The sequence below is a fragment of the Schistocerca cancellata genome, chromosome 1 (genome assembly GCF_023864275.1).
Source record: "Schistocerca cancellata isolate TAMUIC-IGC-003103 chromosome 1, iqSchCanc2.1, whole genome shotgun sequence".
Classification (NCBI taxonomy): Eukaryota; Metazoa; Arthropoda; class Insecta; order Orthoptera; family Acrididae; genus Schistocerca; species Schistocerca cancellata.
The window spans coordinates 611637162-611662735 of NC_064626.1; the positions used below are offsets into that span (position 1 = coordinate 611637162).

Below are 25574 nucleotides of genomic sequence, written 5' to 3' on the forward strand. Positions count from 1 at the left end.
TTTTAACACGTCTAAATTCAGACACAAATTAACGTTAGAGATTCTACATCTGGCCCTGTTACATTAGTCAGAGCACAACCAACCTTTAATTCAGAATTAGTTTCACAGACTTTGCTATAATTTTGTTTTCGCTTGTTACGTTTAAACATACCTGCAGTAGATTCCTTGGGTGTACTAGGGCCACTGTCACTGTCTTGTGTTTCCGCTGACACAATTTTGAACTACTTAAAACCTTACAAATCGCTCACTGTCCTCACCTGAGCCAACAATGCATGAGCACACTGCAGGATTTAATGCAGTCACTGCGGTGAATTTCCCGGGGGGAGAGGAGAGATTCATCTCGGGGAATAGCCTACGTTGACTTTTTGCAATTGCAGCGTAATGAAATTGGAAAATCCCACGACTGGACAGACTGGCATGTAGGCTGCTCAAAATCATATCTGTGAAATAAATTGTAAAACATTAACATGTTTTCTTTACATGCCTTAATTCAAGTTAGTTAGTTTTTGTGGTTGTAAGATTACTGATCTGTATCTAAAAATGCATCTATTGAATAAGGAGCTGTCATTCAGAAATTCTTTTAATTTGCTTTTAAACCATAAAATTAAAATAATAAATAAGCTGAAATATTAAAAATAGTAAGCTTTTCAAAACATCGTACAATAAAAACGCACGATCCGAAGGGTGGGTAGTATGTTCGTGCACCATCTTCAATTATCGTGGGTGTAGGAACCAGAGCGTACGGTTGGCAACGCTGATCGTTTGAGATGAAGTTGTTTGAAGATCACTGTAGTTCTGTTGGCTTTATTGCGCAAATGTACATTGTTGAAAGCGAAGCGGGACCGAGTTAGGGAAGGTTGCTGCTTGGCGTAGTATGGCTATGAGGAGAGTCAAGACAAGAGGAGGTCGCCGAGTAAGTTACTGATATAACTTTGAAATTAAGTCAGAGGAATAAAAAAAATCACTTAAATATTCAACTGCGAATGTTGCGCCTTTTGAATTGTTTCACATATAGTCTTACCTGTGTGTGTGAATTGGTTTTAAACTTTTCAAGTTTTAGTGGTGGTGTCATTTTCCTACAACTGTAGATAGTTTTGTTGGTTTATTTCTGTGATGCGGACCAAGCGTGAACTGTTGCATTATTTTTTTCAATTATTATTGAAAATATGGCGGATTTTAATTTCATGATATGCAGACGACAGTAATCGTACCGAAGTTATTTAATTTCGTAATGTAACTCAGTGCGCGAAGCATTTTACGAAAAGAAGGTTACTGGTACAAACATGGCATCAAAACTATTTTTACTACTATTCAGTTTCAAAAGACATCCAGCAATCCCATCAGTACTTCTGATAACAAAAAAGGGACATTTTAATCAGCATTCATAATTACTAGCAGTATTAGTGCTGTTTAAGTTCAAGCTAGTTGCCGTTGTAAAGATCTACTGTAGAACATATTCAGATTTTCTGATGAATGGAATTCTTTCGAAAGCTTTTTGTTGCAGACTTCTTAAACACCGGCACCATACTAATTGTTCAACAGAATTTTCAATTTTCCATGTACATTGGTTGCGATGTTATCAACAAACAAAAAGCAACCTACCAGGATTCTTCAACAAATGATTGTTAAATTTGGATTACGTAGTGCCTGTGTTTGTAGTGTAAAATAGGTAGTGAAAGATTTAATGATGTAAATGTTGAGATCTTTGTCTACATGCGTTTCAGATTTGTGAACTATTACTTTACTGCCTACTCCACTCATTTAACTCGTGTGGAATTGTTATTTTCTAAATGAAGCCTTGTTGTTTCTTATTAAGTAAATAATTTGCCCCATAAAATTGTAGATAAATAGAACCAACGTTATTTACTCAATGTATTAGGTAACAACAGTCGTATTAGATATCTGAAAGTGAGGGAATGTGAGAAGTGCTTGAAATCTCAGTTAATTTTGTTGCTATGGTCCAGTGATCTTAGTTCCAGTGTTCCTTATTGTTGCCTAGGAATCACGGTTTCATAAAGCACTTAAAAGGAGTTCCTCTGCAGTGTTGTAGCTCCTGATGACACTTTAGTGGGCATAATAACGGAAAATGATCAAACACACTGACTGATCTCTCCCTGTTCACATCTGCCTGATTGTTCTTTTCCAGTTTTATGCAGTTAGATAGGGCATTAGTCATGTTACTTAAAGAATTGTTTTTATTGTCCAGGAACAGTTTATTATTACAGTGACAAATGACCTTATTGTGCAGTCCATTTTACTGGCTCTCCAAGACTTCATGATTTCATTCGTATTGACATGTTTAGATTATATTAATAATTGTACCAGAGGTCATGAATATGATGACTTCAAAATGATACGGAACATGTCAGTTTATCAAAAGTTTTCTTTACATGCCTTAATTCAAGTTAGTTAGTTTTTGTGGTTGTAAGATTACTGATTTGTATCTAAAAATGCATCTATTGAATAAGGAGCTGTCATTCAGAAATTCTTTTAATTTGCTTTTAAATTTTGGTTGGCTCTCTCAGACTTTTGATGCTATTTGGTAAGAGACAAATGATTTTTGTGGCCGCATAATTCACCACTTTCTGTGTCAAAGTTAGATTTAATTGAAGGTAGTGAAGATCAACTTTCTCCTAGTGTTTAATCTGTGCACATTGCTGCTGCTTTACTATTATTCAGCTTACGTGCTTTGTGCAATGATTACTTTTTTTCCTTATTGATGAATTACCCTAAAATATAATACCACTGGATGAAAATAGGTATAATAAGCTAATTTAGGCTTACTTATACATATATTGTCAAAATTTGCAATAATCCTAAGAGCATTAGTAACTGCACTTAAATTTTTCATCAGATCATCAGTGTGTTTCTTCCAGTTCGATCTCTCGTCACTGCACATACCCAAAAATTTGGAGTTTTCTGCCTTAGCTACAGACTTCCATTACTCTATAATTATCAATGGTGTTGTGCCGTTAACTGTACAGAACTGTATATACTGTGCCTTGCCATGCCAGTGTCCCCTTTTGCAACCAACAGCATGTACCTCTGTACCTGATGATAACATTGGTATTATACACTTGTAAAATTACTGTCAGTACTGTAGTTGTAGTTAATCATAGAAATACACCTCATTTCAGGCATCTCAAGTATGGGTCACAGATACTTTGGTGAATCCTAAGGTAACCACTTTTGGAATTTAGTCATATTTGGTACGTGGGTATTTATTTATTTGTCCATGAGACTTGGTTGGTATATAGAATGTACATAAGATGTGGGACATCATTTAACACAATATTGTTTCTGTCATTTTAACATCAGTACTCTCTTGTGATGACACTAGTTATTGTTGGTAAATTATTTGTATTTGTTCAGTGGTTACAATGTTACTATGGTTTCAGTGGATAGGACTGGTACATTATTATTTATACTGGCACAATAAAATTAGACAAGGATGGAAAGAAAACTGCAATGCTAGTCACACCAAATATTTTTTTTATTATTTAAGTTTAACTGCAAACATTTACAGTAGGTGTAAATCTTATGAAGTACATGTAAATATAGTCCTCAAAAATTAACATTCCTTACCAAATTATTCATTATCTTTAAACAGGCGAGTAAAAGCAACTGAAAATTCAGAAAGGAGCTTACTGTTTAAAATTGATTTTTACAAAAGAATGTCAGAAACCAATGTATGACCTATTTTTCTTTTACATTAAGTGATTTTTTGAAAACATATTTGTTCCTTTCCCCCATCACTGACAGTTCAGGCATCTCTACAAAATCAATTATTTGATGGTGTGAGATAAAGGAAATATCAGTTTCATTTGCTAAAAACTCAGTGTTACTTATGTCAATACTATTCAGTCCTATAACTTTTATCAGATCTATTGACATCTCTTGAACAACGCAAAGGTAACTGAAGATTGACGACTTTTTTTTTTTTTCCCCAACAAATTTTGCAATGATAAAATCCCCTTCTTTCACATTCTTTTCACTGGTAGTTTCTAATGACATTTCGTCAGAATCTTGTTCATACAATTCTGAGTCACTGTTCATTAATGGAACTTCATTCTCATCTGAAGTATTTGAATCGGACACCACCACTTTCTTTTTCCCTTTCTTGGCTAGTCTATCTTCCCTCTTCTTTTGTTGAATAATTTTCATTTCCTCTCTAGCCTTCTTCCTTTCTTGTTTCTCCATTTCTAGTTTCTTTTTCATTTCCTCCTTTTCAAGGAAGTACTCTATCATTTGAGGAGATGTGGCAACAGATGGAATTTTTTTCTTTCTTTCTCTTTACTCTGGTTGAAGTAGTATGACTAGGCCAAAACAAAAGCTCTTTTAAAGGGTGATGGTACAAATCCTACACTAATGGATGGTTTCGGCTCATTTGTTGTGACTGTGTTGTATTTCCCACTTCTTGAAGTTGAGGAGGTTGTTCTGCTTATGAAAACTAATCTTCTGCACAACCTGCCCTGTCTCCCTTATTTTCCACAAAAGTTCGTAGTCTCTCTGGTCCAATTTGATCTTCGAGCCAAGCTACGTGCTTTTTCAACTGGGACTCCGGGATTGCTGTTGTTGTTGTTGCCACTTGTGGCTCATTTACATCTAATTGTGGAACTACAACAGCTTCTGCATTTCAGGGAAATTATCCACATTTACGGAACCCATTCTGAAGGATCTTGGGCGATATATCATCTAGAACTGAACTGAGCATGTGTGCGAAGTTTTGTTTATTTAAGTGTCCATGCGCCACTCTTGCACTTTTTGCTTCCAAGACATTTTTAGAGTATGGAACACAGCAACATCCATAGGTTGGAAAATGTGTGTTGCATTTGGATATAAGGCCACTATTTCACTGCCCTTCTCTGCACAAAACTGACACCGGGGCAGTGACTTGTAATGTATGACCATCCACAAACAAAACAATGGGGAACTGAAATCCTTTCTTTACCAACCATGGGTAGAAAATGTTGGCAGTATACTCATAGAAGTTTTCATGGTTCATCCACCCACTTTCTGAATGCCCAATGGCCCATTCCTTTGGTACTGCTGTGGCTACAGCTGCTGGTATTCTGGTGTACCTGAAAGAAAATATTCAGAATGTAAACTAGGCTTGCTAGATAATACAAATACAAAAATTACTAAACAGGTAAAAGTATTTACCTAAATACAATCATTGGTGGACCAAGTTCCCCAACAGCATATCCCATAATGAGTGTTGTGATGTTCTTTACATCATTTCCAGTCTGTTGATACACTGTCTTTGATCCTCGTTCAGCCAGAACATTTCCACCCTTTGGATTGAGGAAGAAGGAAGTTTCGTCCCCATTAAAAATTCTACTTCGGTCCTCAAACACTGAAATTAGCCCTCTCTCCCCAAAATAACTATGAACCTCCTTAAACCAAAATTTTATATTATCTTGAGTGGCATTTCTTCGGTTTGTAGTTAAATTTTGGCAAATTCTTGAGCTTAAATTGTGATGTTGTTGCATAAAGCCATTGTACCATTTCTTACTTGGAAAAGACTCAATTTAAGCTTTAATTTGTCAGCCAGTGTTCTAGCAGAATACAATAATGTCTGTTTCCAAACTAGGAACCCTCTTTTCCTCGTCATTATTTCCCATTCAGCTAGCAAATTTTCCTGATCTGCTGAAAATGCTGTAGAACCTCCCATTTTCATTTGTAATGGGACCTGCCCCTTATGTTTCCCCATCAAAGTTACCTTTGGAATCCCAACTTGTTTTGAAGCAGAAGAATAGCTCATTCCATGGTTCACTGCATCAATGGTCACTATCAAAGACTTGCGTGTATTGTTGATACTTTTTCGGACCCTTGTTTCTGGAAAAAAAAAAAAAAAAAAAAAAAACAGTAAAAAATAGCAATTATTTAGAATACTGATGATGTTAGAAAATAAAAGATTTAAAATTATCAGGTAGCACTCCCAAATTAGACACTTGAATACGTAAAGCTGATACCGTATGTCAATTATGGATTGTAAGTGACATAGCTTAATAAAACTAATATCAATATGAACAGCATTGAAGTTACTTTCAGATACAGTCTAAAACTCAAGTTGTAATTGGAAACCTAAAGTTGACACCCCTGTCATATTTAAGATTATGCTAATAGTTGCAATAGTTGACATACATGTGAATTCTTAAAGTAATAATTTTATCCCACGTTTAACAAAACAAAGGCAATAATAAAGTCTTTTCAGTAACCCAAAAGAATTAAAATTAATCTAACACATACAGAAAGAAGTTGAGACACACTGAATGAAACTTACCTGCTTGCGATTTCCTTAAGGTTTGCTTCTGTCTGCAGTGCAGGTCATAACAAATGTGGCTTTTCCCTCCCAAAACCACGATGCTTTCTCTGTGACTTTGTAGATACCACAGTTAAATAATGTATAACAACAATGTATGTTAAAAGCTCAGCCTTCTATATTACTTCATTTCCTTATTTTGAATATTTTAAATTGTATGTCGACTTTAGGGTGACCTGTCAAACATAGGTTCTCTTACCTTATGCCTTTACTGCAGCTTTGAACCCGGCTGTGTTGTTTATCGATTGTATGTTACTTGGTAGTTTCTGAATATCCATTTTCACAGAGCTTAGTTTTTCTATGGTGCATATGGAGGTGCACTTTTTGCCTTGTGTTGTGAGTGTGTACATCTTCATTTTTGAGGAAGAGTGCAGGATTTTCAGTCACATACTGCTGTATAAATATTATGGTTTCATAGATATGAAGGTATGGAAGTGGGAGTATTTGTAGTTTTCTTGCAAGATTTTCTCACCTTCTACGATACTTTTTTGGATTCTAAATAGTTTGGTGGTGTTTGGAGAAGCTCTCCAGAAAATGACTCCATACTTCAGAATTGGTTAGACACTTGCATAGTACCCACTTTCTAGGCAAACTTTGTTACAGCAGCTTTAAAGGGCCCTCATCACATAGCAGGATGTGTTCAATTTTTTGCTGATATTATCGGTATGAGTTCTCCACCTGACATTTACCTGGATCCAGAACCCAAGAAACTTTGTCACGTCAACTCTGTTTGCATCTTTGTTTGACAGCTGAATATTTATATTTGTTTTTTTTTTTTTATATTTTTCCTTGACATTATGGAAGTTAAGTGCTACAGTTTTTCCTTCATTTATGTTTAACTTATTGTATGTGAACCATTCTGCGATACTATTGGTTCATTCCACGTCAAACGGACCACAGGTCCCCACTTGACCATCTCCAAAATCACCTTCGCATCACAAACAAAGGTGCAAATGTGCCAAGTTTGCTAGGCTTTTAAAAAGTTTTGGCAGACATTTGGTCATTTGCTTTAATAATACATAGACGCCTTATTATGCTGAATCACACAGTGGCAAAATTTAGTGATGTAGCCACACCTAAATATAGATAAAAGCCTCTAAAGTGGCTAAAAGATTTGTCACGCTATTCTGAGAGCCAAGGTTTGACTGACCACTGCTACTTTCTAAATCAACCAATCACACCAAAACTTCAGAGGGTTATTCCTACCAATGATGTCTTTATATGGATCAAATTTAATTAACGTTGGATGCCTAGACAAAAAGATACGCACCTGCAAAGTTGGCCAAAGTTTCTACCTGCAAATTTTAGGTTATTTTGGGGGGGGGGGGGGGCAATATCTCAACTGTGTCTTGTTCAATTCTTTTTTTCTTGCCACAGCTGGAAAGAGCTGCTTTAAGCTTTCAAAGCTATATTGTTTAATTTCTGGATCTTGCGTTTTGATGAGTAAGAATATGTTTCAAAAGTTATTATTTTAGCACTTCGAGAAGATTGAAAAGTGAAATTTTTGCTCATTAAATCCCATAATTAATTTTTTTTTATTCCAGTATATAAATCAGTTTCAAACATTTATGTAACACATGCCATAAAAACAAGTACAATAAACAACATAGCAAATTTGCAAAACAAAAGTTCTGCAGAGTCACTTCCATTTTTGGTTAAACAGTTCTACAATTTGGTCATGGACAGATCATGGATAACTGTATTGTCTTCCTGATGTTGATGGATCTTCTTAAGTCATGAAAATACGTTCCTCAGGAATGCAACAGGTGACTTTAGTAGTTGGCCAGTGGAGAAATGAGCAGAACCATGTAGGTGCTTAAAGCTGATGAAGATATCTTTGTTGTTCATGGGAAACTTAACAAAATCACCAAAATTTGTCATATGTACACGCAGCATACTATCCTTCTTTGAAGGCATGAAATGTGAATGCTGTAGCATCATTGGAAACTCTTGCTTCCTCTGAGCTGATTATAATTAATTGGCTTAAATTGATTTTCTTTTGTTCCAGATATTGTATGTCACATGGAAAACCTTTTTTTCTTGATCAGGCTGAATTTTTTCAATTTCTTCTTTTGGTACATAAAAAGACTTTATGTCTGGAATACTATCATCACAGAATTTGAACAAATCATGTGGAGTTAATATTTGGTTATCTAAGGGCCTCTGAAGACTAGCACAGACTGCTAATCTTTTTGCTGTTCCCCCAATGCCATCACAAAGCAATTTACGTTGGCTTGTTCCCAAAAAATTTCATTTGGCAGTGATGCCAAAATCCTTTTTGTGCAGACATTAATTGATGAAATTTTTGAAATTTTTATATTGAACAGCTGAACCACCACAAAAGTAATAAATGTTCTTAATGTCTTTAAGTATGCTATTAACTTTAAAAAGGCATGGACAGCAATGGTTTTATGACAGAGACAGTTGCTGGTCATACAACTGCTAATACTTTGACATTCTTTGCCACAAAATCCGTATCAAGGATATTGTGTTATCACCATTACATGGATGTCAAGTTCTAATGGAAGACATTATTTTGCAGGAGTGTCACTACATGTTAATGTTGAAGCAACAGTACTCGTACACCAAATGCTATTTGCCTCTGCAAAAGCTGAAATGCCTACACTGGGCTGAAAATTAATTTCTTACTTGTTTCCTAGAGCTACCATTCTGCAGTTTGATACATGAAATTGTAATTTCTTTCTGTTGCTATAATTTGTCATTTCAGCATTCCTGTATCGTCTAAGGGACTTTTACAGAACACAATAAAATCATTTCTTTTCTGAGCACATAGACCTGATTAAAAGATTGTGACCGGATACATATTTTTAAATTGTATAGAAATATTAGGAGCAACAACCAAAGCAAACCTAAATAAGCTATTGCTGCTTCAGAAAAGAGATGTAAGACTCATCTGTGGAGCAAAATATAAGGAATCATGTCGTGGCTTGTTCCCAAAAACTGATGTACTAACCGTAGTAAATATGTACATTCTAAAGGCCATTTTACTTGTTAAAAGACTGCAGCCCAACATTTGTTCCAATTTGTATCAGTACAATACCAGAAATAAAGAAAAATTTTACATTAGCAGCCACAGATCAGCACTTTATGAAAAGGGTCTACAGTATGTGGGTTTAAAGTTAGCCAATGCACTGCCCAGTAAAGTTATGACCCTACCCACAACAAAGCTTAGATTTCAGCTAAAGAAATTCCTGTTACAAATCCATTTTACACATTAGAAGAAAACCATACTTATGTGCAGAATAAGAAGTGCTGTGAAAAAATAAAAATAAAAATGTAAATACTGTTAAGCAGTCCGCCTGCTTAGCTGAGTGGTAACGCCTGTGGCTCCCTTGCAGTGGGCCCATATTCAATTCCCAGCCAGGATGGAGATTTTCTCCGCTCGTGGTCTGGGTGTTGTGTTGTTCTCATCATCATTTCATCCTCATCACCGCATGCAAAACATCCAATGTGACGTCAACTGCAGTAAGACTTGCACTAGGTGGTCGAACTTCCTGGATGGGGCCTCCCGGCCAACAAAACCATATGCTCATTCACAGTGTTAAGCAAACCATTTTATTTGTAATTTGATAATTTTGTTAATCAGTGACGTCTTCAGAAGAATGCACTGCAGTAAGACTTACACTCGGTGGCTGAACTTCCTGGATGGGGCCTCCCGGCCATCAAAACCATACGCTCATTCACAGTGTTACGCAAACCATTTCATTTGCAATTTGATCATTTTGTTAATCAGTGACGTCTTCAGAAGAATGTAGTATTGTGCTATGTATGGAGAATTGTAACCTGTTTTTTATACATATGCAATGAGTCATTCAATGTTGAATAAAGTATTATTATTATTATTATTATTATTTAAATTGTTTAGACTCATAGAGGATCACACAAAGCGAACTACGATCTGTGGATGTTATTTTTCTTGTCCTTCCAGAATTGTTTCATCCTCTCGCTATGTTTAGCTCGATGTTCTTCCATCAGTTTTCCCGTAGATCTTCTGGGTTTTTCTCCTGGTGGAACTTCCCATCAGTGGATCTTCTGCCGGAAGATTTTTTGATCTGCGATATCTGTGGATGTGATGTTGGCATTTTTGAGATCAGTTTGAATTTGATCCAGACTGTTGTCGTTTTTATTTTCTGTGAGTACATTAGAATTTACTTTGTTAATCTGTTGTCATCCAGTCTCATAATGTGTCCATAGCACTTCAGTCTGTTTCAATGTTATCCTTTGTCAGTGACCTTCGGACACAGGATTTTGTGAATGATTTTCCTTTCAGCTTTTTTTATTTTGTCAAGATCCACTTTGTAATTGAGGTTTAGGGTCATTTATATAGACACACACACACACACACACACACACACACACACAAAATCAAAAAATGTTTTGCATCGCCCCAGTTCCCAGAACTCCTGAAGATAGACATAGACTGTAACATCTACATCTACATGATTACTCTGCAATTCACATTTAAGTGCTTGGCAGAGGGTTTGTTGAACCACAATCATACTATCTCTCTACCATTCCACTCCCAAACAGTGCGTGGGAAAAACGAACATCTAAACCTTTCTGTTCGGGCTCTGATTTCTCTTATTTTATTTTGATGGTCACTCCTACCTATGTAGGTTGGGCTCAACAAAATATTTTCGCATTCGGAAAAGAAAGTTGGTGACTGAAATTTCATACATAGATCTCGCCGTGACAAAAAACGTCTTTGTTTTAATAACTTCCATCCCAACTCGCGTATCATATCTGCCACACTCTCTCCCCTATTACGTGATAATACAAAACGAGCTGCCCTTTTTCGCACCCTTTCGATGTCCTCTGTCAATCCCACCTGGTAAAGATCCCACACCGCACAGCAATATTCTAACATAGGATGAACGAGTGTAGTGTATGCTGTCTCTTTAGTGGACTTGTTGCATCTTCTAAGTGTCCTGCCAATGAAACGCAACCTTTGGCTCGCCTTCCCTACAATATTATCTATGTGGTCTTTCCAAATGAAGTTGTTTGTAATTTTAACACCCAGGTACTTAGTTGAATTGACAGCCTTGAGAAATGTACTATTTATTGAGTAATCAAATTCCAACGGATTTCTTTTGGAACTCATGTGGATCACCTCACACTTTTCATTATTTAGCGTCAACTGCCACCTGCCACACCATACAGCAATCTTGTCTAAATCGCTTTGCAACTGATACTGGTCTTCGGATGACCTTACTAGACGGTAAATTACAGCATCATCTGCGAACAACCTAAGAGAACTGAGATTGTCACCCAGGTCATTTATATAGATCAGGAACAGCAGAGGTCCCAGGACGCTTCCCTGGGGACCACCTGATATCACTTCAGTTTTACTCGATGATTTGCCATCTATTACTACAAACTGCAACCTTCCTGACAGGAAATCACGAATCCAGTCGCACAACTGAGACGATACCCCATAGGCCCACAGCTTGATTAGAAGTCACTTGTGAGGAACGGTGTCAAAAGCTTTCCGGAAATCTAGAAGTACGGAATCAACTTGAGATCCCCTGTCGATAGTGGCCATTACTTCGTGCGAATAAAGAGCTAGCTGCGTTGCACAAGAACGATGTTTTCTGAAACCATGCTGATTGCGTATCAATAGATCGTTCCTTTCGGGGTGATTCATAATGTTTGAATACAGTATATGCTCCAAAACCCTACTGCAAACCGACGTCAATGATATAGGTCTGTAGTTCGATGGATTACTCCTACTACCCTTCTTAAACACTGGTGCGACCTGCGCAATTTTCCAATATGTAGGTATAGATCTATCGGTGAGCGAGCAGTTGTATGTGATTGCTAAGTAGGCAGCTATTGTATCAGCGTAATCTGAAAGGAACCTAATCAGTATACAATCTGGGCCTGAAGACTTGCCCGTATCAAGCGATTTGAGTTGCTTCGCAACCCCTAAGGTATCTACTTCTAAGAAACTCATGCTAGCAGCTGTTCGTGTTTCAAATTCTGGAATATTCCATTCGTCTTCCCTGGGGAAGGAATTTCGGAAAACAGTGTTCAATAAATCCGCTTTAGCGGCACAGTTGTCGATAACAGTACCATCGGCACTGCGCAGCGAAGGTATTGACTGTGTCTTGCCGCTTGTGTACTTTACATACGACCAGAATTTCTTCGGATTTTCTACCAAATTTCGAGACATTGTTTCGTTGTGGAACCTATTAAGGCATCTCGCATTGAAGTCCATGCCAGATTTCGTGCGTCTGTAAATTTTAGCCAATCTTCGGGATTTTGCGTTCTTCAGAACTTCGCATGCTTTTTCCGTTGCATCTGCAACAATGTTCGGACCTGTTATGTGTACCATAGGGGATCAGTTCCATCTCTTACCAATTTATGAGGTATGAATCTCTCAATTGCTGTTGCTGCTATATCTTTGAATTTGAGCTACATCTCGTCTACATTTGCATAGTCAGTTCGGAAGGAGTGGAGATTGTCTCTTAGGAAGGCTTCTAGTGACACTTTATCCGCTTTTTTAAATAATATTGTATCACAGACACAGTCCCTTTGACTGTTCAGACGTCACTAAACCTGCCGAAAAATGTAAACAACCACGCATGAGCAGCACCTATTAGACGGAGGGGGTCTGACAACCGATCAGTTCCAGTCATTCCACCAGGAAAGATGTACATGTCTCATGTTGTCTGTAGTTCAACCATACGTAGACGGTCAATACCGCAGTTCGATCACATTGCATTGGTACTTTGTGCCAGAAAGGGCTCTCAACAAGGGAAGTGTCTAGGTGGCTCAGAGTGAACCAAAGCGATGTTGTTCGGACTTGGAGGAGATACAGGAACTGTTGATAACATGGCTCGCTCAGGCCGCCCAAGGACTACTACTGCAGTGGATGACGACTACCTAGGGATTATTGCTCGAAGGATTCCTGACAGCAATGCCACCATGTTGAATAATGCTTTTCGTGCACCCACAGGATGTCATGTTATGACTCAAACTGTGTGCAAAAGGCTGCATGATGTGCAACTCCACTCCTGGCGTCCTTGGCGAGGTCCATCTTTGCATCCAGACAATTGTTGGAGACATGTTTGGAGGCAACCTGGTCAGGCTGAATGCCTTAGACACACTGTCCAGTGAGTGCAGCAAGGGGGAGGTTCCCTGCTGCTTTGAGGCGGCATTATGTGGGGCCAACGTATGCCGCTGGTGATCATGGAAGGCGCCGTAACGGCTGTACGATATGTGAATGCCATCCTCCGACCAATAGAGCAACCATATTGGCGAGGCATCCGTCTTCATGAATGACAATTCATGCCCCCCTCGATAGTGCAACCATATTGGCGAGGGCATCCATCTCATGAATGACAATTCATGCCCCTGTCATGCACATCTTGTGAAGGACTTCCTTCAGGATAACAAGATCGCTCGACTAAAGTGGCCAGCTTGTTCTCCCAACATGAAACCATCGAACATGCCTAGGATAGATTGAAAAGGGCTGTTTGTGGACGACATGACCCACCAACCTCTCTTGATTGATCAATGCCGAATCAACGTTGAGGATTGAGACAATATGGACCAACAGTGCCTTGATAAACTTGTGGATAGTATGCCACAACAAGTACAGGCATGCATCAATGCAAGGGGACGTGCTGCTGGGTATTAGAGGTACTGGTGTGTACAGCAATCTGGACCACCTCCTCTGAAGGTCTCACTGTATGGTGGTACAACATGCAATGTGTGGTTTTCATAAGCAATAAAAAGGCAGAAATGATGTTTATATTAATCTCTATTCTAATTTTCTGTACAGGTTCTGGAACTCGCGGAACCGAGGTGATACAAAACTTTTTTTGATGTGTGTATATATATTCATGCACCTTTTGCTGCAGATGTTCACAATTTTCCCATATGCTTTTCACATTTTGACTTCTCGTGCTTTTTGGGGTAATCTGTCTGTTCCAGTGGGTTTGATGATTTCACCCAAGTATTTAAAGTGGTTGACTCTGTTTATTCTGCTGTATTGTGTGAACAAATTTTCTGTTTCGACATGTTTTGTGGTCATAAATTCAGTTTTTATGAAAGAGATTTGCAGCCCAACTTTTTCGGCACATTCTTTGAGTACTCAAATCTGACGAATTGCTGTTCGTTCTTCCTCCGAGAAGATCGTGTGATCGTCAGTGAAGGCTAAACATGTGACATTGATGTTATCCCGTGTCCCATTCTTTGATGATCTTATCAAGAACGATGTTGAAGAGTAGTTGGGGGAGAGTCCATCACCCTGTCGGACACTGGTTTTGATGAGGAAAGGTTGGGAGATTTCTCCGCTGAACTTGAATTCGGAAGTTGTGTCGTTCGGATTTGTTGGATCAGTCGTCGTGTTTTTGGGTCAAGATTGCTTTCTTAGAGCATATTAAAGAGGGATTGTCAGTTGATGGAGTTGCAGGCCTTCTTGAAGTCGACGAATGTGCAAATTGTTGGGAGATTCGTGTGGCTCGAAGTTTTAATGTGGATTTCAGGTTGACAATTTGTTTAGTGCATGATCTGTGTTCTCCAAATCCTGTCTGGTATTCACCAATTAGGAGCTCGATCTGTCCTTGTGCGCATTGTTGGAGGCAGGCGGAGAGTATTTTGTAAGGAAGGAGAGGAGGGAGATTCCTCTCTAGCTATTTACATCGGATTTGTTTCCTTTTTTGTGGAGTGGGTGGAGGAGTGCACATTTCTAGTCGTCTGGGAGTTTTTCACTTTATCCGATTTCTTGCATGATCTGCGTGATTTCCTGAAGTGATCGTGGGCCCCAGATTCTTTTGGTAATTCTGCGATGATTCCATCTTCTCCTGATGTCTATCTGTTCTTGAGTTTCTTGATGATGTGCTGGTTTTCTTCTTGTGTTGGTCGTTCTGCATTGGGTTTTGTGTGCTCTGGGACTAGTTGTTGAACGTTTGGGTGGTTTGGGGCAGTTGAGGAGGTCGAAAAAGTACCGTGCCAGTACTTCACAGTTTTCTTGGTTGGTGGGTGCAAGTTTTCCATCTCGTTTCCTGAAAGTCAGATTTTGTGGTGAGGAACCTTTAATTCTGCTCGCGAAGGTCTTTCATAAATTTCCGCTGTTGAAGTTCCTGAAGAAGTTATCCTATTGATTTGAGTTGTTCAGTGATGTAGCCGCGTTTTGTTTTCCTCAGGGTTCTGTTTGTTTGCTTGCTGATGTTGAGGAAGTTCTGTTGGGTTTCTAGGGATTTGTGGCTGTTGTATGTTTGGAAGATGAGTCGGTAGTTAATGAAGGCTTGATCACAGTCAGAATTCCACCAGGGGTGTTTTACCTTCCTTTGCAGTGGGATCAGTTCTTTGGCTTCTCTGATTATTTTGTTGCAGAAGTCAGTCCAATTATTCACCGGTTCTTTCTCCCATTCTTCTGGAATTGTTGTTTTCTGAATTTTCGATACATCAAACTTCTGGATGTGGGCTTTTTTTGGGTGAACTCCCTTCGGAGAAAAATTTACTTTCATTCGTATAAGGCAGTGGTCGGAATTGATGTTTGCACCCCGTCAGATTTGGACATCATGAATGGTTCTGTAGTGGGCGTGGGAGATTGCTACGTGATTGATCTGGTATTCACCGAGTTGTTGGACTGTGTATCGCCATGTCTTCTGTTTGTGTGTGGGTTTTCTGAAGTGGGTAGACATAATGTTGAGGTAAAATTGTTGACAGATATAAACCAGCTGCGTGCCATTCGTGTTTGCGTTTTCGTGTGCAAAATTCTTGCCTATGCTTTTTCAATAGATATTTTCCTTGCCATGTTGAGCTTTGAAGTCTCCCATTAGGATCTTCACATCACACGTTTTGCTCATGGTCTTTTTGAGTTGGTTCCAGAATTTTTCGATGGTTTCGGGATTCTTCTTACTGTCATATTGTCATAAGTTGATTGTTTACGGGTGAGATTTCCTTGATAGAGGTGATGATAGATCTATGCACAAACAAAGCCATGCCAAATATTGGTGCACCTTTCACAACTTCCTGTTGTGTTTTGCTCTGGAAGATGCGGTAATTTCCATAGTCCATGGTTTCGTTGTTGGTCAGTTGTCTTTCTTGAAGAGCAAGGAGGAGGATTCATTGTTAGTCAGTTTCTTGAGTGAGGTTGTGTAGTTTTCCTGTTTGGGTGAGTGTGTTGACATTCAGTGTTCTGATGAATGTTTACTGTATGTAGGGAAGTTTACCAAAGATTCCGACATTCACCGCTGTGCTTGCCTCGACTCCTCAGAATCCAAAAATCCAGTTGCCATGTCTTGGCGGGTGGACTGGGTACCACCTGGGGTAAAGTTGTGATTGTATACACAGTTCATGTTCACTTGTTTCAGTTGTTTGGCCTGGTTCATTCATATTGTTTTCAGCCGTACTGAGATGACAGACACTGACTAGAGTACGAGTGATTTTCAAACAGACGTGTCTGGATTTCTTGGGTTCGTGTTAATATTTGGTCCACACTGTATTTTGATTTCCCTGGTACCTCGCATATCTGGGAGGCTTTCCCCTACTCACCACCTGGGGAGGTGCCCGATGGAGGATCTAATAACCTCACATGGGATTTCAGTCTGATATTACATACTATCTGGGTACTAAATAATAATAGTTATTATTGCTATTATTGTTTAGTACCCAGATAGTACATAATACCGGACTGAAAAGGAATTAGCCATGCAGAGTTGGGAGGACTGGAATTAGGTTACTGAGCTCCATGATGCCCACTGGCTTGCTTGAATGAGAAGTAGCGACTCCAAGATATGGAAAGCTGATAATGGCTGGAAGAGTAGTTATGCTGACTGTGTGGCACTGAGTGATACCAAACAGCAGTGTTCCCCAAAGGGCAGAGGATGACAACATTGCTGTCGGCATAGTGCACTCCCATGTGATTGATCAGGGAGGAGTTATTAAAAATATTGGATGAATTCTTGGAGGATCTGAATTTTGATGCAATTTTAAGATGAAGTATTCCACAATTAATGAATATGCACATGGTATAATTGATGTGTTCATTTTTTCCTACTTGTTTTTATTGACTTCAGTCTTCTAACACTTGTCTACTTCCAGAGTGATTTTCCTTTCTCACTCATAGACCAGTCCTTCACAATTTCCAGCTTCCATTACAGTGTGAAGGTAAGTAAACAGAGCTTCAAATATAGTGCCACGGGCAATAGTGTCAATTTTTAAATTTATCATTACTGGGTTAATTACACTCATAAGAGCCAAAGATAATGAAAGAAATGATATACATATGTATGATGAACACATTAATGGATGTGACTATAAAACTTGATAAAATGTCTGCGTGATCATATAGCAAATAGCTACTTACTTCCTGAGTTAGTGTGCACGTCACTTGCTGAACAAAAGATATGTTGGAGCATTAATTATAGTCAAGAAGACACTGGAACAGTGTGGTGAAGAATTCACAAACCCAATAAGTGTATAGACTTACATGCTTTTTAAATTACGAGTTTACTAGACTGCTTAGCCGCATGTTGTGTGCAAGTTAATGTGAACTACTTAATGAAAATATTAAACACAATTTTTAATAAAATTCGCTGCACCTGTATTTGATTAATGGTGATCCAGTTTCTAATAATATCTTTTCTGTGTTTGTCTAAGGGTGGCTTCTCTGGTGATTCATCATTTCCTGGAACTGTGAATCCTAATGTCTTAGCACTGCATCGAAGTCGCCTCATGGATATTTTCCCAGACATTAATTATCAGTCTGCTCACATATTGCTTGGTAAGTGAGTTAATTATTGTCAGTTTTATTGTTGTGCTACTGCTAGTGGTAGTCTCTCAATGTAAGACAATCCAGATATGAAAATCAAGCCACAGCAAATCTGAAAGAGGTATAGATGTTGTGATGTATAGTATTATTAATGTGATGGTTGGCATGCTCATGTATGCTTGAGATAGGAGGAAGCAACATTAAATCAGGTAAGTCTCAGCAATTAGCCATAGTTATAACGTTCCCTGAAGTGAACTGTAAACTCGAGCTGTTAGCATTTTATTTTCGCATGACCCCCTGGTTTCACACAGAGTGGATTTGCTGTGCATAATGCCATTGAATGGTGATTCAAGCAGCTTGACAAAAGAAAAAGGCTGAGTGTAGAGATGGGGTGCTGAGTAGTTTTACATCTAAAAAAGATTATGAACATTAGAGCTCAGATTTCAGTCACTTTTTCTTCCTACCCCCACTCTCCTGCCCTCTATGACACAGTTGCATTCTTCTATCACTGCAGTGTAAGTCAGGACTCATTCAAATGGGAAAATGTATCTCTGTGTGTGTGTGTGGGGGGGGGGGGGTTACTTGTCAGTATTTCCTCTTTATAGAGAGTGGTTGTCTTTGTTCACTTGCTTGATGGTACTCCATCTATGATTTTCAGTTTGCACACACAAAAATTAGGTTGCAGAAAGTGTGTGGTGAAAACTGGTGAATAGCCCTTGATTAAGCGAACATATCACGATAGATCACAATTTTCAAACCAGAAGCTCATGTCATGCAGATATCAGCTTCGGGTATTGCTTTACTGGGAACAAATATGAATGGTATCCTCACCAACCCATATTGTAGATGTTGATGATTCAAGGTCTGCTATACCCAAATGCTTTTATCATATTTTGCTTAAGAACAATTAAATTCAGAACTCTTTGATAGGAAACAAAGAGTGGAATTTGTCCAGGAAGGTAAAGTGTACCATTTTTAATATAAATTAATGAATTATGAGGTGATCCAGGGCTTAGTATTAGGCCCATTTGTTGTTCTTGGTTTTTGTTAATGAGTTATGGTAACTGTTTTCAATAGCAAATACTATGTTATTTGCTGATGATACCAACTTCTATATGAAGGATAGAATGGTTATGAGCCACAACAAAAAAAACTGACGAAACAATGAAAGTAATAGAAAAATGGTTTTAAAGTAGATGTCTATTTGTTAATGATAAGAAAACTCGGTGGACGAACTTCAATCATATAAGAAATAAAATTAGAACCAGTGTAAAGTTTACATTAGGGAACAGTCAGATTTGACAAGAGGATCACAAATACTTTTTTTTGGATTATTGTTGGATGAACATCTAATATGGGAAATAATGTAACAGTGCTTAATAAAAACTTAAGCTGTGCTGTTATCTATTAAGAATGCTCAAAGGTTGTTGCCATGATGAAACTGTGTTAAGTTAAATCATTACGGCATTATACATATTTAGGGATGCATTGTAAGTGAGGAAATTCAAGTGTAAACAAGAAAATTAAAAACAATATTACAGACATTGAAGAAATTGCAGACAGACTAGCTCAACTGATCTTAATAAGAAACAAAAGTCATTTAAGTCTTCAAAGACTAAGTGGAACTAAAAATTAAATTGTCTAAATATTATCGAATAATAAAGAAACTGCACAAGATGTGGTACTACAGCATCTAACAGTTTCAAGTGGCCATTGACTTATCAATGCAGTGAGTCCTTTTATGAAGCTGGCATTCCAGACTGAGATGTGGAGTTGGTAGTCATGTGTGCTTGAGGTGTGCTTGCTTGTGTGCACAGGAGCGTGTGTGTGTGTGTGTGTGTGTGTGTGTGTGTGTGTGTGTCTTACTAATGAGTGTTTTTTACTAATGAAGGCTGTGGCTGAAAGTTATATGTGTCTTCTCATTGTGCCTGTCTGGAATTTGACGTGTCTTATTTACGATATGTAGCAGTCTGTCTTTTCCTACATTGTTGATATATAATTATAAAATGATCCTTGAACAAATAGAGTTATTTACTATATTAAAATAGGTACAAGGCTAGAAAAAAAAGAGATTCACCAACCAGGAAGTCAGAAATATAGATTATGAAAACTTATGTAATAGTTAGGAGTTGTACCATTAGTTTACACATAAAGTTGATCATCCTGCGAAATGAACATTGTACAGGTACAGATAAAAGGAGAAGTTCTTTAACCAGAGGTGCTTAGACATTGTGGTCATTAGAAATCGCCTAGGCATTGTGCAAGCATTCCAAGAATTCTTGAAATGTTTCTACAGCTCAAAAGATGAATGAAAAACACAGACAGCTATTTATGAAAATAATGATATTCTGGAAGCCATGTCAGATTAAGTGTATAAAGCAATTTGAAGTAAGAAGAAAAAGAAGGCACTAGGATGTAATGGTGCTAGCATTGGAATTTTTAAAACTGGAACCAAAATTACAAAAATTGAATTGGAAAAGTGTAAAGAGTGTTTGGAGAGTAAGAAGATTCTCCTGAATTAAAACAGTGCCGTCCATCATTTTCAAGACATTCAATATTATTACCAGCAACTGTATTTGTAGGCAATATTGAAGTGCAATTAGAAAAAGGAGAAGTTAAATTTAGAAATGGATGTAACACAGTGCACCCTTTGCAAGTCATGAACAAAATTACGAAATTAGGAATTGAGTATGATGTACCACTTTTATGGGATTCATAAATTTTAAGGAAGTGTTTGAATCACTGTCAGTTAAATATATTGTAGAAGGTGGCAGCCAGTCAAGGAATATGTTAGGGAGTTGTTTTAAAAAAAATATTTCAAAGGCACAGTCAGATCTTTACAAGTTTTATCCCAGAGCAACTTCCGCTGTGCCTTTGTGACACAAGTTGCCTGCCGTCAGAACCGAGGCAGTTATGTCCCGTTAAAGCTGCTGACAAGAGACACATTAAGCCATCAGCTGAAATTGCTGGCAAATTCACGCTATAGGTTTTAGCCAATAGTATGTGTGGAATACAGGTCATCTGTGTGGATGTTGGAGTGTTCTACAGTGCAGAACACAGTTGCTTCTCTCTCTTGTGATCCGGACCTCAAGCAGAACAGACGTCTTTCTTGGGAGGCAGAGCCTCTGCCTCTGCATTTCACGACCAGCCACTGACATCTGTTAACATGAACTGCCTACCCTTCCATTGCCCACTTCACTTAGATGTTCAACCTACTACACCAGCCTAAACCTGGTAACTTCCAACCCTTGGCACACCTCTTGTGTGCCCATACACTGAAATATATTTGCTTATTTTACCTTTTCCTGTTCTGTCATTTAATGACAGCCCTGGATGCCCACTTAAAAACCCTGACTGCTTGACCTCCTGTACATTGTCGTGATAATCCGGATGCCGCAACCTTCTTCCCCCTTCCCTAACCATGTACATTGGTGTCAGGAGGGGGATTCATTCCCATCATTCGGTCCATAGGGTGGCTGTTTACTTTTGGTTCATGTTTAACATTGCGTGGTCGGTCAGTATTTGCCACTGCTACTCCTCTGTGAGCCGAGCCTGGGTGTTGCAGCACGTTAGCTATGATATCATGCCAGATGCTGTGTCCACACATACCATTGCTCAGGGCTGCATGCGGTGCAGCACACCAAGGCATGCGCACTGAGTAAACCGAGCTGTGCTACACAGCACAAGTGTGTGCTACATGCGCGCCAGCCCCATTTGACAGTCGCAGCCAGAGCAGCTTCTCAGTTCCACCTGCTAACTCTGAGCTGGGTGCCGAGCCATGAAGAAAATGCACGGCATCCGTGCCCTGTGCCGGTGCTGTGGCTCACGGAGCACGCGGCACACTGTTCACAGTCGGTGTGACTTTCCTGCTGCTTGCGTCGCCCACTGATGCCGCCAGTCCACTGAATGCAGTGTGGCAGGCCTTGCTGCCACACAGGGGCCTGGATGTCTACGTTGCAGTCTCAGCTGTTGTCACCCAGCTGCACGACCCATCTGTTGCCGCCACATTCTGTGCATCGCAACACGATGACTGTACTGTGAGTGTTGATATGTAGTGAGGCACTTGCAGCCATATAAGATCAGTAAGTTATAGTACACAGTTAAATTTTGCATCTTATGCAGTTATTGCCTGGTTTTTGGAGGTGCCTTTACCTAGAATGAATTGAACCTTACCCCACGTCTACAAAGTTTCCAAAATCGTTGGTGCACTAAATCTCTATATCTTGATGGGAGTTAGACCAGGCACAAATGCAAAATCTGCTTCTAGGCCTGGTAAGAGTAGCGACAAATGATTAGCTTTTGACGATCCTGGTATTGTCCATTGTTTACTATTGGTACTAGGCAACTTGAGGCCCCAAGCGCATACACAATTGTAATTTACGATTAGTACTTGTGTTGCCAAAATTGGAAGGACGCTGTGTGGCATGCTGGGTTGCAGAACGAAAGGAATGAACTTTTTCTGCCTTCTCTTTCTCTTCTTTCTGCGTCTCTCTACTTCCTTTCTCCTGACCTTGTATTCTTTTTCTGTCCATGCCTTCTGTGTTTCATAAGTGGTAGTTGCTGAACTGGTTAACTCAATGCAAGAATCTACATTGTAGTAACTGATGTACCATAACAAGAGTTGTGATGAATGATGATGGAGAATTTATCTGTTGTACCCCTGTAATTTGTTAAGTGAGGATATGACAACTTGCGGCTGTAATCCCCAAGAGGGCAGTGAAGTTTTGTTGATGTGAAGATGTGTATGATGTTGTTTTATTGAGGTTATTTGTGAGCAGGCAAGATGTCTTGTCATTTGTGTAGTTCAAGATAATTATGTACAGGAAAGAGTTCTTGTGCCAGTTATTTCAGGTGATTTTTATTTCTGTTGTATGCTAATTATGTTGCTAATTGCATGAGAGAAGATGATTAAGTCATGTTAAATGGTCTGTTTTATGCTGTCACCCTCAGAGGTCAGAGTAGAACAGTTAACCATGATTCATTTTACCATGAAGTGAGTTTCCAGTTGAGGCAATACATTTAGAGTCGATTAAATTGCAGCCTGTGTCACCAGTAAACACTAGAAGCATAGGCCGCATGGTGCAGACACGTAGACTGGCACAGCTGTCGTCTTGCGATAAGCCAGACACATCCCCACACGCTATCAATTCTCTCCCTCTTCTTCGTCTTGTGTGACATAAATTAAGTGTAATTTCCATTTGATTTATAAGTCATTTATTGCACAGGTTTTGAGGGCAGTATATGGAGAGTAGTATATAGATTATAAATATTAAGTGGTTACAGGTAACTGTTAATATTTTTTGTGAGAAGGGTTGCCCAGGTACATACCTATTTGTATTACATGGAAAATTCCGGTATTTTGAAGATTTTGAGGTGTTTAAAAGTACCCCTCCCAACAGCTGTATAGGTCTTTGTCATGTGACGAATTAAGGAATTTGCTTTATTTAGCTTTGTTGTAGAATTTTGGTTTGTACTGTATTTCATTTGTAGGTCTTTTTTGTTGACAAGGATTTTGTTTTGTCTTTCAAAAGAATGCATCAAGTTCACCTCACTTAAGTTTTTCTACAGTGCTACTGCTTCATTGAATGTTTCGTTTTGTGGCCAAACCCAGAATGTGGAGCCGCTCTTTGTGGTGTCTGTTCTATTTGTCTTTTATTGTTCAATGGATTGTGATACTTCGAATTTTCATCTAACTTTTGCAATTAAAGTGCCACTGTTCTGCAGATGAGCTAGTTCCACTGTCGGTTCAGAAGCATTTATTTCCTGTTTTCTTTCAAGCTGTCACTAACTGTAAAGAATGATTGCATGGTTTTAACTCTCATATCTGCCGAATTGACTGCTTCCCTTCAATCTCTCTTTACAAAACTTTCCTGTCCTGTGTCCAGTGAAATTAACACTTTTTCCTTACCTACATATTTTACATGGTATATTAAGCCGTGCAGTGCTCTTCATCACACCCACCGACCGTTACATTTCGGAGTTGTGTTGAGGCAACTCTGTTGTAATTTTTAAGTGGACAGCAAATTCTTAAAACGGATGGCCAGCGTTTCCTGAATTTTGTGTTTGCTGAAATTTAACCCAGAGATGCTCTATGTCACCCTAGTTCTGTTTTAAATTTAAAACTAGTACTGTACTAACTTTTGTCATACAAAAGTTAAGATCTTTTCATGTACAAATTTGGTGTCAATCTGTACTTGGTGTTTGACCATCTGTTATCTTTATCCATTTTTGCGCATTCTTAGTGTTATACTACTGGTACATGCCACCCGCTGTGCTTCAAAAACCGTTTTCTTCAAGATTGCTTCAGCAAGCATATGTGTGCTTTGCTGATTGCTGAAAGTGCCACCTCCCCCTCATCCCTCTCATCTTTTATTCTTCCTTGTGCCTACCTCTCCATCCTTGCTCCTCCTGCAAGATGTGCATTACGCCACAGATAATATCCCCTCCATCACCCTACTAGAGAGAAGCGCCATTAAAGTTGTCTATGTCACACATGCATATCTCTCCTTCCCCAACAGACTAGCCACGTGCTCTTCTGTAAATTGGAAGTTTACTTATAATCAGTGTGTGTGTTGCTGTCGCACAGAACCACCTTCTAGCCCTGAACCTTTTTGTATTTTGTGAACAGATGAAAAAATCGCTGGATTCCTTCCCTTCCTCTATCTGAAGTATTTCAATATGCCATTTTTGGAGGACTGTTGCTCTACAAGGCGATATAATTTATTCTAAAGTAAGAAGGTAACATTTTGAGATTAGAAATTCACGGGTTTCGATGTGTAGCCTTTGCTGTCCTCTGACTTAATCCATAATTCCAGTATTTTATCGGTATAAGAAAAGGTTTTGTACTTAGTATTTTAACATGGGTTAATGTGGTTAAATGTTGTCATGTGATTTGTGGTACACCATCTCTTCAACTTGCTAGCTGCATTCTACATTTTATTGAAATTTTTGTAATATGTTGTAGCCTGTGAAACTATATGTAACCATTACCTATAGCTAATACATGGAGGATGTACTAAGGTTTTACATTTGTTATCACTCTTTTCAAATGTGCCTAATCCAATTCTAACCCAAGCCAGGTGGTCAGACAATACAAACAACTATATATTTATGGGGATGCCTGTAAACCATTGAAAGATCAGTGATGATTAAGTTCGGCTCTGCTTTCTATGACACTAGGTTTAGTGCTGCTGCAGTATTAAGGCCTCTACTATGGCAAACTGTCTTTCGGGGAGTGACTGACACCCATTTGTAAAGAATATGAGTCACTACTCCTCTGGAGGGGGGGAGGAATGTGCAAGGAGGCAGCCAGTCAAGGAATATATGAGGGAATTGGTTTAAAAATTTTATTTCAGAGTCCCAGTCAAATCTTTACAAGTTCTCTCCCAGAGCAACTTCTGCTGTGCGTATGTAACACAAGTTGCCTACCTTTGAGAACCAAGGCAGTTCTGTCCAGTTAAAGCTGCTGACAAGAGACGCCTTAAGCCCTCTGCTGAAATTGCT

At 38.8% G+C, this 25574-nt stretch overlaps 1 protein-coding gene across 1 annotated transcript in view; it reads left to right on the forward strand.

Annotated features, from left to right (window-relative positions):
- Nucleotides 1-792: 792 nt before the first annotated feature.
- The window catches only part of LOC126161963 (uncharacterized), a 44569-nt gene continuing 19787 nt past the window's right edge, over nucleotides 793-25574 (forward strand). The window contains exons 1-2 of the mRNA XM_049918150.1: nucleotides 793-913; nucleotides 17960-18083. Coding sequence (XP_049774107.1) covers nucleotides 875-913; nucleotides 17960-18083 — 163 coding nt within the window. The 5' untranslated portion in view covers nucleotides 793-874. The remainder of the gene's footprint in view (nucleotides 914-17959; nucleotides 18084-25574) is intronic.